At 45.3% G+C, this 13,284-nt stretch overlaps 1 protein-coding gene across 1 annotated transcript in view; it reads right to left on the bottom strand.

The window, feature by feature from the left end:
* Positions 1-258: 258 nt before the first annotated feature.
* LOC143774814 (vomeronasal type-2 receptor 26-like) overlaps positions 259-13,284 on the bottom strand; it is a 47,597-nt gene continuing 34,571 nt past the window's right edge. The window contains exon 3 of the mRNA XM_077262583.1: positions 259-1,163. Within this exon, the coding sequence (XP_077118698.1) occupies positions 259-1,163 (905 nt within the window). The remainder of the gene's footprint in view (positions 1,164-13,284) is intronic.

Consider the following 13,284-nt stretch of genomic DNA (forward strand, 5'->3'; position numbering starts at 1 on the left):
TACAGCCATGCGCATGAGCGTGCATGTAGAGTATGTGTACAGCCATGCGCATGAGTGTGCATGTAGAGTATGTGTACAGCCATGCGCATGAGTGTCCATGTACATACAATTTATTTTCTGGTGATATATTTTTATGTATAAATATGTATGCAACAATATAATACATATTTATTACAATTAGTGCAATTAAAAACAAAAATTATGCAAATAGTAATACTAAAAACATATTAATATGATTAATTCAAACATTTATTAAAATTATTTTGTTAATATAGAACTTCTTACAAAATATTTTCTAACGTTTATCTCAGGTCTGAACAATATGATAAAACATTTAGGGAAGAACATACATATGATTAGAGCCCAACTAGAGGCCAAAATGGCAAATATCTCCATGGCCACTGTATATTTGCCCTGGGCACTGAGGGAAGCTGGGATATAGGATATCCAGACACTGATGAAAGCCAACATGCTGAATGTAATAAATTGGGCTTCATTGAATCTGTTGGGAAGTCCCCGAGCCAGGAAAGCCACAATGAAACTAATAGTTGCCAGAAGGAAAAGATAACCCAACATGGTCCAAAAGGCAACGGGAGAACCTTCATTACATTCTATGACAATTATTGGAGATTTAGAGTTTGTGCTATGTTGAGGGAATGGAGGAGTAAGAGACAGCCAGATGAGACACAAAATGAGTTGAAAAAATGAACCATTAATAATAACCATGTAAGACACCTTGGGATTGATCCATTTTTGCAAATCTGGCTTGGTGGCCATAAAGGCAAAGACCACAATGATGGTCTTGGCCAAAACACAAGAGATGCAAAGAGCAAAAGTCATTCCAAATGCTACCTGTCGGAGAAGACATGTCTCAATTTTGGGATGGCCAATGAACATGAGAGGACAAAGAAAGCACAGGGATAAAGAGATCAAGAGAAGACAACTGATGCAGTAATTGTTGGCTTTTACTAGAGGTGTATTTTTATGGTGTATCAACATCTTCATAATCGTAATGGGGGTTAGGAAGGAGCCAAGACTGATGGCAGTAAATGTTGTTCCCATGGGGTCTTCAAAAGAAAGATATTCTATGGTTTTTGGCAGACATTGTGATTTTTCAGAATTTGGCCACTCGTTCCATGGACACGTCAAGCAAGTAACTGAATCTAAAAAAAGTTATAAGACACCATTACTTTCTAAACATTATAAGTCAAAACAGTTAAGATATAGGATAAATATTTCATAACTGGAGCCATTGGACACTTTTTTTACAACTTCTCTGCATTTAACCACTAACATGAGTGCATGAGTGAATTAATTTGATGCAAATCATATTTGTGTTGAATTTCCACAAATTCATGGAACTTGGTAAATTTAAACAATTTACAATTCTGTTAACACGGAAGCCACTTTTCCCATTGCAGAGGATAACATTAACCAGAGAAAGCTCACATGACCTAGATGTGGACAAGAAAGCTTCTGTACAATGTCTTTCAAAAAAAACAAAGTCCAGCTCACCATGTCGACATTCCCGGAGGCTCGGAGCACGGAACCGCTGTGTCAGGGCGCAGGCAAACATAAAAGGAGAAGAATCCAGCTCAACGATGCAGTGAAGAATCCGTAACTTTATTTCACTTCAAAATAGCGTGTAAGGACAAGACATCAGCATGATAAAACCAAGATCGACGCGTTTCCGGTGACTAGGCACCCTTAATCATGATTAAGGGTGCCTAGTCACCGGAAACGCGTCGATCTTGGTTTTATCATGCTGATGTCTTGTCCTTACACGCTATTTTGAAGTGAAATAAAGTTACGGATTCTTCACTGCATCGTTGAGCTGGATTCTTCTCCTACAATGTCTTTCAACATTCACATGACATGGTCAATCAGAAAGGACTACTATCATAGCCTCTATAAAAGCAGAAGCAGGAAATGCATTTGCAATTTTGAAATGAATCTGGATTGTTAGGAGATAGTACAGCTGATAGCTTAGCAATGAATGGAGTGATAGAAAGCTACAAACCAGTGTAGAAAATCTACAGGTAGTGTGTGTGACCAGGGCTGCCATCAGGGAATTACTGTCCTTACTGGAGTATGGGGCCTGGTGAGCAGAAGCAATGGGAGTGCCAAACTTCGGCCAGATGTAACCTCAGTGACGTCATCGCTAGTCACTGAGGCTGTGCTGACAGCAGCTCGTTCACCAGTGATTTTCAGTCTGGATGATCGCATCGTGGCACCGTCCAGGTTGAAAACTGTTTATCCCCCAGACATGGATTACGGCATGGGACAGAATGATGGACAAGTATGGTATATTTAATTTTTATTATTTTACTTTTATTACAAGAGATCGAGGGCTTCTTTGGGATTAGGCGTTTAAATAAAAATGAAAAACTGTGTTTAGTCTTATTTCTAATAAAGGACTTTATGCTGGCTGTGTCTTTATTTACCATACAACTATAGGATTAGTAATGGATAGTTGTCTTATAGACGCCTCTTCATTACTAAGCTGTGGGCTTGATGTCACCGGACAATACAAAGGTGACCTCAACCCCACAAATATGAACCTCACTTGCCACCGCTACAGGGCAAGCGGGAAGAGCCGAGCAAAGCACCAAAAATGGCGCATGTAATAGGTGTGCCTTTTTCTGGGCAGCTGCGGGCTGCTATATTTAGTTTGGAGGGGCCAATATCCATGGTCCCTTACCTGCCTAAGAATACCAGCTCCCAGTTTTCTGCTTTAGTAAGGTTGTTTGTCAAAAAGGAGGACCCTAAGGCATTTTTTTATTATTATTTATTTAAATAATTAAAAAAAACTGTGTTGGGACACCTCTATTCTTGATAACTAGCCTTGCTGTTGCTGAAAGCTGAGGGTTGCAGCCCCCAGCTGTGAGTTTTGTCTGGCTTGTTAGCATAAATACAGGGGAACCCACGCCGTTTTTTTACATTATTTATTTACAGCGCAGGAACAGATGATGAATACTCCCATCCGCCGCTCCTGCGCTCACTGTTATTAGCGGCAGGCAGTAAGTGTCAGCTGATGGGAGCTGTAGTCCCATCAGCTGACACCAGTGACCGGAGGTAAAATTTATACCTCCGATCACGGCTGAGCGCTCCTGTTGTCATTTGACAGCGTGGGAACCGCGGCTCTCTGACCGGCGTGGGTGATTTCACCGCCAAGCAGAAACAGTGTTTGCTGTGCTGCCATGCACATGACAGCAAGACAAACACCCAGTATTTGGGCATCTGAACCCTAACAGTAACACAGACTTCCTGATAAAGTCCAGGTTCGATGTACATGCCTGAACAGTAGGTGTTCTGTACGGACGTCGAACTTTACTGTTCCGGTTCGCCCATCTCTAGTGCTAAACACGAGTTCCGACAATACACTTGCCACAGGACAGTCCAGCCCCTCGTAGGCCCAAAAGGCAAACTAAGACCATGTGTCCAATTTGTAGACTCAAAAGTTAAATAGGGCAGACCCCTCACTGATTACTATCAAAGAAAAAGAAAAGAAAAGAAACGGCACTGCCCAACACAATTAACTATAGAAACGAGCCGGTGTGGATAGTGTCATGAATCCCCAATGGCTAGGGATAGCACAGGACAAGCAAAGTACAAATAAATAACGGACGAGCTCTAGGGTGATGGAACCTGGGCTGACCGCTGCCCTACGCCTGACAAACGCAACTAGAGATAGCCAGGGAGCGTGCCTACGTTGGTTCTAGACGCCACACACCAGCCTAAGAGCTAACTAGTACTGCAGAGAAAATAAAGACCTCACTTGCCTCCAGAGGAATGAACCCCAAAAGATATAGTTGCCCCCTCACATGTATTGACGGTGAAATAAGAGGAAGGCACACACATAGAGATGATATATATAGCTTTAGCAAATTGAGGCCCGCTGTAAACTAGAAAGCAGAACGATACAAAAGGGGACTGAGCGGTCAGCAAAAAACCCTAATCAAAAAAAAACCATCCTGAGATTACAAGAACCCATGTGCCAACTCATGGCACATGGGGAGAACCTCAGTCCACTAGAGCTACCAGCTAGCATAGAGAAATAATAAGCAAGCTGGACAAAAAAACAAACAACTGAAAATCAGCACTTAGCTTATCCTGAAAGATCTGGGAGCAGGTAGGCAGGAACCAAACAGAGCACATCTGAATACATTGATAGCCGGCAAGGGAATGACAGAAAGGCCAGGTAAAATAGGAAATACCCAGCCTCTGATGGACAGGTGGAAACCAAAGGCCGCAACCCACCAAAGTCACCCAGTACCAGCAGTAACCACCAGAGGGAGCCCACGAACAGAATCCACAACAGTACCCCCCCCTTGAGGAGGGGTCACCGAACCCTCACGAGAACGCCCAGGGCGATCAGGGTGAGCTCTATGGAAGGCGCGGACCAAATCAGTCGCATGAACATCGGAGGCGACCACCCAGGAATTATCCTCCTGACCATAACCCTTCCACTTAACCAAATACTGGAGTTTGCGTCTGGAAACACGAGAATCCAAGATCTTCTCAACAACATACTCCAATTCTCCCTCCACCAGCACCGGAGCAGGAGGCTCAACCAAAGGAACAACGGGCACCTCATACCTCCGCAACAACGACCGATGGAACACATTATGAATAGCAAACGATGCTGGGAGATCCAAATGAAAAGATACAGGGTTAAGAATCTCCGAGATCCTATAAGGACCGATGAACCGAGGCTTGAACTTAGGAGAAGAGACCTTCATAGGGACAAAACGAGAAGACAACCACACCAAATCCCCAACAAGAAGTCGGGGACCCACGCGGCGACGGCGATTAGCAAACTGCTGAGTCTTCTCCTGAGATAACTTCAAATTGTCCACCACCTGATTCCAAATCTGATGTAGCCTGTCCACCACCACGTCCACTCCAGGACAATCCGAAGACTCCACCTGACCAGAGGAAAAACGAGGATGAAACCCCGAATTACAAAAAAAAGGAGAGACCAACGTGGCAGAACTAGCCCGATTATTAAGAGCAAATTCGGCCAGTGGCAAAAAAGCAACCCAGTCATCTTGATCAGCAGAAACAAAACACCTCAAATAAGTTTCCAAGGTCTGATTAGTTCGCTCCGTCTGGCCATTCGTCTGAGGATGGAATGCAGACGAGAAAGACAAATCAATGCCCATCTTGGCACAAAACGTCCACCAAAATCTAGACACAAACTGGGATCCCCTGTCAGAAACGATATTCTCCGGAATCCCATGCAAACGAACCACGTTCTGAAAAAATAAAGGGACCAACTCAGAGGAGGAGGGCAACTTAGGCAAGGGCACCAAATGAACCATCTTAGAAAAGCGGTCACACACAACCCAGATAACGGACATTTTCTGTGAAACCGGGAGATCAGAAATAAAATCCATGGAAATGTGCGTCCAAGGCCTCTTCGGGATGGGCAAGGATAACAACAACCCACTGGCCCGAGAACAGCAAGGCTTAGCTCGAGCACACACTTCACAAGACTGCACAAAGGTACGCACATCCCTAGACAAGGAAGGCCACCAAAAAGACCTGGCCACCAAGTCTCTAGTACCAAATATTCCAGGATGACCAGCCAACACAGAAGAATGGACCTCGGAGATGACTCTACTGGTCCAATCATCCGGGACAAACAGTCTTTCTGGTGGACAACGATCCGGTTTATCCACCTGAAACTCCAGCAATGCACGTCGCAAGTCTGGGGATACGGCGGACAATATTACCCCATCCCTAAGGATACCAGTAGGCCCAGAGTCTCCAGGAGAGTCAGGCACAAAACTCCTGGAAAGAGCATCTGCCTTCACATTCTTTGAACCTGGCAGGTATGAAACCACGAAATTGAAACGAGAAAAAAACAACGACCAACGAGCCTGTCTAGGATTCAAACGCCTGGCAGACTCAAGGTAAATGAGATTCTTGTGATCAGTCAAGACCACCACACGATGTTTAGCACCCTCAAGCCAATGACGCCACTCCTCAAATGCCCACTTCATGGCCAAAAGCTCCCGATTACCCACATCATAATTGCGCTCGGCGGGCGAGAATTTTCTAGAGAAGAATGCACATCGCTTCATCACCGAGCCATTAGAACTTCTCTGTGACAAAACCGCCCCCGCTCCAATCTCGGAAGCATCAACCTCAACCTGAAAAGGAAGTGAAACATCTGGTTGACACAACACAGGAGCAGAAGAAAACCGGCGCTTAAGTTCCTGAAAGGCCTCCACGGCCGCAGGAGACCAATCAGCAACATCAGCACCCTTTTTAGTCAAATCAGTCAAAGGTTTAACAATACTGGAAAAATTAGCAATGAACCGACGATAAAAATTAGCAAACCCCAAGAACTTCTGAAGGCTCTTAACAGATGTAGGTTGTGTCCAGTCACAAATAGCCTGAACCTTGACGGGATCCATCTCAATAGTAGAAGGAGAAAAAATGTACCCCAAAAAAGAAATCTTCTGGACTCCGAAGAGACACTTTGAGCCCTTCACAAACAGAGAATTGGCCCGCAGAACCTGAAACACCTTCCTGACCTGTAGAACATGAGACTCCCAGTCATCAGAAAACACCAAAATATCATCCAAATACACAATCATAAACTTATCCAGATATTCACGGAAAATATTGTGCATAAAGGACTGAAAGACTGACGGAGCATTGGAGAGTCCAAAAGGCATTACCAAATACTCAAAATGGCCCTCAGGCGTATTAAATGCGGTTTTCCACTCATCACCCTGTTTTATCCGCACCAGATTATACGCACCGCGAAGATCTATCTTAGTGAACCACCTAGCCCCCTTAATGCGAGCAAACAAATCAGTTAATAATGGCAATGGATACTGATATTTAACTGTAATCTTATTCAGAAGGCGATAATCTATACAAGGCCTCAGGGAACCATCTTTTTTTGCCACGAAAAAAAAACCTGCTCCCAGAGGGGACGAAGATGGACGAATATGTCCCTTTTCCAAGGACTCCTTAATATAATTCCGCATAGCAGTATGCTCTGGCAGTGACAGATTAAATAAACGACCCTTAGGGAACTTACTGCCAGGAATCAATTCTATAGCACAGTCACAATCTCTATGAGGAGGGAGCGAATTGAGCTTAGGCTCCTCAAAAACATCCCTATAGTCAGACAAAAACGCAGGGATCTCAGAAGGAGTAGATGAAGCGATTGAAATCGGAGGTGCATCATCATGAACCCCCTGACATCCCCAGCTTAACACAGACATTGTTTTCCAGTCCAGGACAGGATTATGAGTTTGTAACCATGGCAGACCAAGCACTAGTACATCATGTAAATTATACAGTACAAGGAAGCGAATCACCTCCTGATGAACGGGAGTCATGCGCATGGTCACTTGTGTCCAGTACTGCGGTTTATTCATAGCCAATGGTGTAGAGTCAATTCCCTTCAGAGGAATAGGAACTTCCAGAGGCTCCAGACTAAAACCGCAGTGTTTAGCAAATGACCAATCCATAAGACTCAGGGCAGCGCCCGAATCCACATAGGCATCGACGGAAATGGAAGACAGTGAAAAAATCAGAGTCACAGACAAAATGAACTTAGGCTGCAGAGTACCAATGGCAAAAGATTTATCAACCCTTTTTGTGCGTTTAGAGCATGCTGATATAACATGAGCTGAATCACCACAATAAAAACACAATCCATTTTTCCGCCTATAATTTTGCCGTTCACTTCTGGACTGAATTCTATCACATTGCATAGTCTCAGGTGCCTGTTCAGAAGACACCGCCAACTGGTGCACGGGTTTGCGCTCCCGTAAACGCTGATCAATCTGAATGGCCATAGCCATAGACTCATTCAGACCTGTAGGCGTAGGGAACCCCACCATAATATCCTTAATGGCCTCAGAAAGACCATTTCTGAAGTTTGCAGCCAGGGCGCACTCATTCCACTGAGTAAGCACCGACCATTTCCGAAATTTTTGACAATATATTTCCGCTTCATCATGCCCCTGAGAGAGGGCTAATAAAGCCTTTTCAGCCTGAATCTCCAGGTTAGGTTCCTCATAGAGCAATCCCAATGCCAGAAAAAACGCATCCACACTGAGCAATGCAGGATCCCCTGGTGCCAATGCAAATGCCCAATTCTGAGGGTCGCCCCGCAGGAAAGATATTACAATCTTGACCTGTTGAGCAGGGTCTCCAGAGGAGCGAGATTTTAAAGAAAGAAACAATTTACAATTGTTCCTGAAATTCAGGAAGGTAGATCTATCTCCAGAAAAGAACTCTGGAATAGGGATTCTAGGTTCAGACATGGGAGTGTGAACAACAAAATCCTGTATGTTTTGAACTTTTGCCGCGAGATTACTCAGGCTGGAAGCCAAACTCTGGACATCCATGTTAAACAGCTAAGATCAGAGCCATTCAAGGGTTAAGAGGAGGTAAGAAGCAGCTAGACAGCAATTAAGGGCTAGGCAGCAAAACTCTGAAGGGAAAAAAAAAATAAAAATTTCCCTTAAACACTTCTTTTTCTCCTGCTTCAGCCCAAACAATTAACACTTTGTGGGCCGGCTATACTGTCATGAATCCCCAATGGCTAGGGATAGCACAGGACAAGCAAAGTACAAATAAATAACGGACGAGCTCTAGGGTGATGGAACCTGGGCTGACCGCTGCCCTACGCCTGACAAACGCAACTAGAGATAGCCAGGGAGCGTGCCTACGTTGGTTCTAGACGCCACGCACCAGCCTAAGAGCTAACTAGTACTGCAGAGAAAATAAAGACCTCACTTGCCTCCAGAGGAATGAACCCCAAAAGATATAGTTGCCCCCTCACATGTATTGACGGTGAAATAAGAGGAAGGCACACACATAGAGATGATATATATAGCTTTAGCAAATTGAGGCCCGCTGTAAACTAGAAAGCAGAACGATACAAAAGGGGACTGAGCGGTCAGCAAAAAACCCTAATCAAAAAAAAACCATCCTGAGATTACAAGAACCCATGTGCCAACTCATGGCACATGGGGAGAACCTCAGTCCACTAGAGCTACCAGCTAGCATACAGAAATAATAAGCAAGCTGGACAAAAAAACAAACAACTGAAAATCAGCACTTAGCTTATCCTGAAAGATCTGGGAGCAGGTAGGCAGGAACCAAACAGAGCACATCTGAATACATTGATAGCCGGCAAGGGAAAGACAGAAAGGCCAGGTAAAATAGGAAACACCCAGCCTCTGATGGACAGGTGGAAACCAAAGGCCGCAACCCACCAAAGTCACCCAGTACCAGCAGTAACCACCAGAGGGAGCCCACAAACAGAATCCACAACAGGATAGCGCCTGTTAGTCCAGAGACAGCCATACCTACGGAGATTACGGGTGCAACTCCATGAAAAAACAGTTGTATTCCATGAGGATAGAAGAAAAAACGGAATGCACTCACCATTCTTCCAAAAATAGCAGCTTTATTTAAGTCTTCATAAGTAAAACTTCAGGGCCGGGGGTGAAGGAGTGGAGCTCGGGCGAGCAGGAGGAGACGACGGCCGTTTCGCACAGTGTTTGTGCTTCAACGGGTCTGCATTACGTTAAGACATTTGGACATCTACGCTTTCACTATGTTGTTGAAATATTGCTTCATGCTAATGCTGACTTTATCAGATGGTGGTGACGGATGTTGTGGCGTGCGAGAAACGTTTTCCGCATTTCAGCCATGCTAACCCTCACTTCCAAGGTGGTGCTGGTGCCCCTGCTACATTGGTGACTTCCTCCTCATCCTCCTATGCCTTGATCTTCCACTGAGCCCCAGCTGTCGAGTGGAAACACCATCAGTAGCGTGTCTATGAACATGCCTTTGTATTCTTGCACTTTATGATCCCGCTTCAGTGAAGTGTGTGTACATATAATCCCTTAAAACTTCATTTTTATTTCTAATAAATATAAAACCCTGACCCACTATAAAAACTGAATATGGATATCACAAATATGGACAATAGGTCACCAATATATGTACCTATTCTGGTCCTAACTACACCTACTACTCATGCCTGCCTTGCTGTGGGGGTTGGCACCCTAAGAATCGATTTTTTTGGCGCCCCCACTCCACGTCGGCTAGCCCTTTCTCCCCTGTAGTATCCCTCACACTACAGGTGGGAAAACAAAATAGTTAAGAGCAGTCGTGAAAAAAACAGTAAATAACCAGATGTATAATCAATTGGACCTATATAGGTACCTCTACATAGTATAACAACATACCAAAACACACCGCACAAAATGCACTTATAATCCCCTATAATATATCAACACAGTCTGAGATGATAGCCGTAATGGTCCCAAAAATAATTAGCGATATATTAGATCAATAACCAAACAGCCACAAAAGGGGGCCCAATACATGCCAGACAAAATTTCTCTCAATAGATAATTAGGGTCACTTAGCGTGTGTCGGTATCTCCTCGACGCGTTTCCCCGCTCTCACGGTTCATCAGAAGGAGGTGATGCCGGATGCTCCATAGATGTAAGGCATTCAGTGAAGGAATTAGGGATAGTACATTGTTCTTGTTTCTGAGATCTAGTGAGGAGGCCACACAGTGATCAGCACTTGTAACAATCCAAGCAACTTGGCAGTCATTGCGCAGACACAAAATCATGTATTGGCTCATGTGTGACAAGATGCCCAGAGGCAACGACAAGCTGTCCTAAGTGGGAGGTGTCATCTGGGTTCTCTGCATCTCTCAAGCCATGCTCCAGTGATGCCCGTGAGCTGCTCTGAGTACCACCCTCCTGTGAACATGGTTCCTCCTCATCATCATCATGCATCAAAACTGTCCCTTGGCTGGACAGCTGTGTACCTGGCTGCTGTACAGGAACCCACTCTTCAAGCCATGTGTGGATAACTGGCCTGATAATGTTGTGGATGGTCCCTGTACCTACTCCTCTCTTTCCTGTGCCCCCACCTCATCCATCAACGCCCGAAGCTTTTTTTCATGCAAGCATAGAAGTGGGATAGTAATTCTGATGATGGGGTCATCAGCGCTGGCCAAGTTGGTGGAGTATTCGAAGCAGTGCAACATGGCAAACACATCCGCATGAAGGCCCACTCATTGTGCCGTGTGTGCTGCAGCTGAAACTCCACTATTGCCTGCTGCAGCTCGCACAGTCTCTCCAGCAAATGCAAAGTCGAGTTCCACCTTGTGGGTATGTTGCATATTAGATGTTGAGTGGGAAGGCAGAAGTGATACAGCAACGAAGACAGGTGAGCATCAGGGTGAAAACGCTGTAAGTAGCACAGAAAGTCCGGACTTTCTGCAGCAGCTCTGGCATTTTGGGGTAATTTTTAAGGAAGCTTTGCAACATCAAATTCAACATGGGTTAAGAAAGGGATGTGCATCAAACTGTCTAGGCCCAGAGTTGCTACTAGATTCCACTCATTATTAGTGTTGAGCGATACCTTCCGATACTTGAAAGTATTGGTATCGGATAGTATCGGCCGATACCTGAAAAATATTGGATATCGCCGATACCGATACCCAATATCAATACAAGTCAATGGGACACAAGTATCGGAAGGTATCCTGGATGGTTCCCAGGGTCTGAAGGAGAGGAAACTCTCCTTCAGGCCCTGGGATCCATATTCATGTAAAAAATAAAGAATTAAAATAAAAAATATGGATATACTCACCCCTCCGGAGGCCCCTGGACCTTACCGATGTAACCGGCAGCCTCCGTTCCTAAGAATGAGGAGTTTAGGACCTTCGATGACGTCGCGGCTTGTGATTGGTCGCGTGACCGCTCATGTGACCGCTCACGCGACCAATCACAAGCCGCGACATCATCGCAGGTCCTAAGCTCCTCATTCTTAGGAACGGAGGCTACCGGTTACATCGGTAAGGTCCAGGGGCCGCCGGAGGGGTGAATATATCCATATTTTTGATTTTAATTCTTTATTTTTTACATGAATATGGATCCCAGGGCCTGAAGGAGAGTCTCCTCTCCTCCAGACCCTGGGAACCATACACTGGGAACTTCCGATTCCGATTTCCGATATCACAAAAATATCAGAACTCGGTATCGGAATTCCGATACCGCAAATATCGGCAGATACCCGATACTTGCGGTATCGGAATGCTCAACACTACTCATTATAGCACACCGCCTTGCTGGGCTTAATGTTCAGTGACACCAACCACTCATCTTTCTGTTGTTTGATCCGTGTCCACAGCTCCTGCATAGTGTGGGATCTTTCCCTCAAACACATGAGTTTCAGAATAGCTGTCGTTTCACCCTGGCTGTGCTGAAGTTGGTAGTACAAGTGTTATGCTAACTGGTGGAGGAAGGGGAGTAGGAAGAAGAGGAGGCAACATGGACAGAGAAAGGTCCAGCAATCCTCGGTGGTCATGCAACATGCTCCAGAATGCCTTATACTTCACACACCCAGCCACCACTACGGTTACCTAGTGGGCAGGTAGATATAAAAATCCTTGGCCATGCCTACTGATCCACGTATCAGTGGTTACTTGGATCTTGGATGGAGTTGTACATTGTACACCTGATTTTGTCTGCAACCCGTGAGTGCAGAGTAGGGATGGTTCACCTGGAAAAGTAGTGGTGGCTAGTAGGGTTGAGCGAAACGGGTCGATCATTTTCAAAAGTCGCCGACTTTTGGCTAAGTCGGCGTCTCATGAAACCCGATCCGACCCCTGTGCTTGTCGGCCATGCGGTACGCGACTTTCGCGCCAAAGTCGCGTTTCAATGACGCGAAAAGCGCCATTTCTCAGCCAATGAAGGTGAACGCAGAGTGTGGGCAGCGTGATGACATAGATCCTGGTCACCACCATCTTAGAGAAGGGCATTGCAGTGATTGGCTTGCTGTCTGCGGCGTCACAGGGGCTATAAAGGGGCGTTCCCGCCGACCGCCATCTTACTGCTGCTGATCTGAGCTTAGGGACAGGTTGCTGCCGCTTCGTCAGAAGCAGGGAGAGCGTTAGGCAGGGTCCACTAACCACCAAACCGCTTGTGCTGCAGCGATTTCCACTGTCCAACACCACCTTCGGTGTGCAGGGACTGTGGAAGCTATTTTTTTTTTTTTTTCCCCTCAGCGCTGTAGCTCATTGGGCTGCCCTAGAAGGCTCCGTGATAGCTGTATTGCTGTGTGTACGCCACTGTGGAAACCAACTGCTTTTTTCAAAGCACATATCCTCTTGTTCCTTCCTTTCTGCACAGCTATCTTTTTTGTTTGTCCACACTTTTTATTTAATTTGTGCATCAGTCCACTCCTATTGCTGCCTGCCATACCTGGCTTAGA

Source organism: Ranitomeya variabilis, chromosome 5 (genome assembly GCF_051348905.1).
Source record: "Ranitomeya variabilis isolate aRanVar5 chromosome 5, aRanVar5.hap1, whole genome shotgun sequence".
In the NCBI taxonomy this organism is placed as follows: domain Eukaryota; kingdom Metazoa; phylum Chordata; class Amphibia; order Anura; family Dendrobatidae; genus Ranitomeya; species Ranitomeya variabilis.